At 32.8% G+C, this 1,312-nt stretch overlaps 1 protein-coding gene across 1 annotated transcript in view; it reads right to left on the bottom strand.

The window, feature by feature from the left end:
- LOC100642110 (NTF2-related export protein 1-like) overlaps positions 1-636 on the bottom strand; it is a 929-nt gene extending 293 nt beyond the window's left edge. The window contains exons 1-2 of the mRNA XM_003390118.3: positions 519-636; positions 292-436 (exon numbers count right to left, since the gene is read on the bottom strand). Coding sequence (XP_003390166.1) covers positions 292-436; positions 519-623 — 250 coding nt within the window. The 5' untranslated portion in view covers positions 624-636. The remainder of the gene's footprint in view (positions 1-291; positions 437-518) is intronic.
- Between the last annotated feature and the right edge of the window lie 676 nt (positions 637-1,312).

Here is a 1,312-nt window from a genome sequence, read left to right as displayed (position 1 = left end):
GCAAATTAACTTTTGCCAATACAAAGCCGCATAAAGAGTGCAAGAAAGAAAAAAAGCTTGCAAAAAAACAAGTTTCTTGAAACTAAGTAGCTACATTGTATTCTGAATGATTATGGCTGAACTATAGATCTGTACACATGACATACATGTAAAACCACAGTATAAATAAATTTGACTGCTTTATTCTGCACATCTCTAGAAAAGAATTTTGGCAGAAACTTGCATGTTTTTAAACAATAATAAACTACATGACGTGCATTACTACTGAGCATACATGTCATGCATTAGTACCATTGAGTGGCTGACAGTCAAATGATGTCACTTCGTGTTCACTGGTCGGCAGTGACTGGTAGAAGTTGCTTATATTAGCTGATCCAGTGTGAGTGTGACCATTCCAGACCATGAATGATGTATCAGAATAAAAACCTGATAACAACTGAGTAAAAAGTAGAAAGAGAGAGTAGTATTATTAATTTTGATCATATTGGCAGGAAAATATAGAAGAATTACTGTCTTACATTTCTTCTCCTATCTACAGTGGAATAAAACTCTTTTACAAAGGTCTCTCCTGCCTCGCATGCTTCCAGGATCTTCACAGAAAAAGCTTCAGCACTTGAGGCCATTTTGAATTGTGGGTGGATTATTAATTAATTTATTAAAATTAATTTAATAGATCTAATATAACTTTTTAGGTGGAGCTAACTGTAGTGCTATAAAAACTCCATAAATAAGTTAGCTATGTCCAAAGCAATAAAATTAAATTCAGTGGCAAAATTTACACTAGAATTACAACAACAACAGTAGCCATTACAAGAATGCTATAAAATTTGTACTTCAATAATACAGGGAAAATTGCATATTATTATACTATTTTTAATAACATTAGGCAATAGGCATGCAGGAACACTACAAATAAAGTATAAAATTCACACAACAAACAAAAGAGTCAACTATATTAATGATATTGAACACAAGCTGAGGAGAGGAGTGGTTCCCTCACTCTATCATAAGGTTCAAAAAATGATCCACTCATATCAACATGAGCTGCTTCTTCTTGATTCTGTCGTGATAGACGACGAAACCAATACTTCCTAAACTTAATCTTTATCTTTTCCAATAGACCAGTTACCCATAAAATGTGTATAATGATTACACCAAGTAAAGATGTAATGATAACAGCATTAGAAACAGCAATAATGATCATTAGTTCATCTTCATGATCGCTTTTCATGAAGTACCAACTAGATCCATAAACAAGAGCTGAAAATGAAAGGAGACACAAATTGAAAATATTCAGTGACAGTCGTTTAAA

Source organism: Amphimedon queenslandica, unplaced genomic scaffold (genome assembly GCF_000090795.2).
Source record: "Amphimedon queenslandica unplaced genomic scaffold, v1.1 AMPQUscaffold_12771, whole genome shotgun sequence".
Lineage (NCBI taxonomy): Eukaryota > Metazoa > Porifera > Demospongiae > Haplosclerida > Niphatidae > Amphimedon > Amphimedon queenslandica.
The sequence above is the reverse complement of the archived record's forward strand: the minus strand, read 5'-3'. Positions and strand labels throughout refer to the sequence as shown.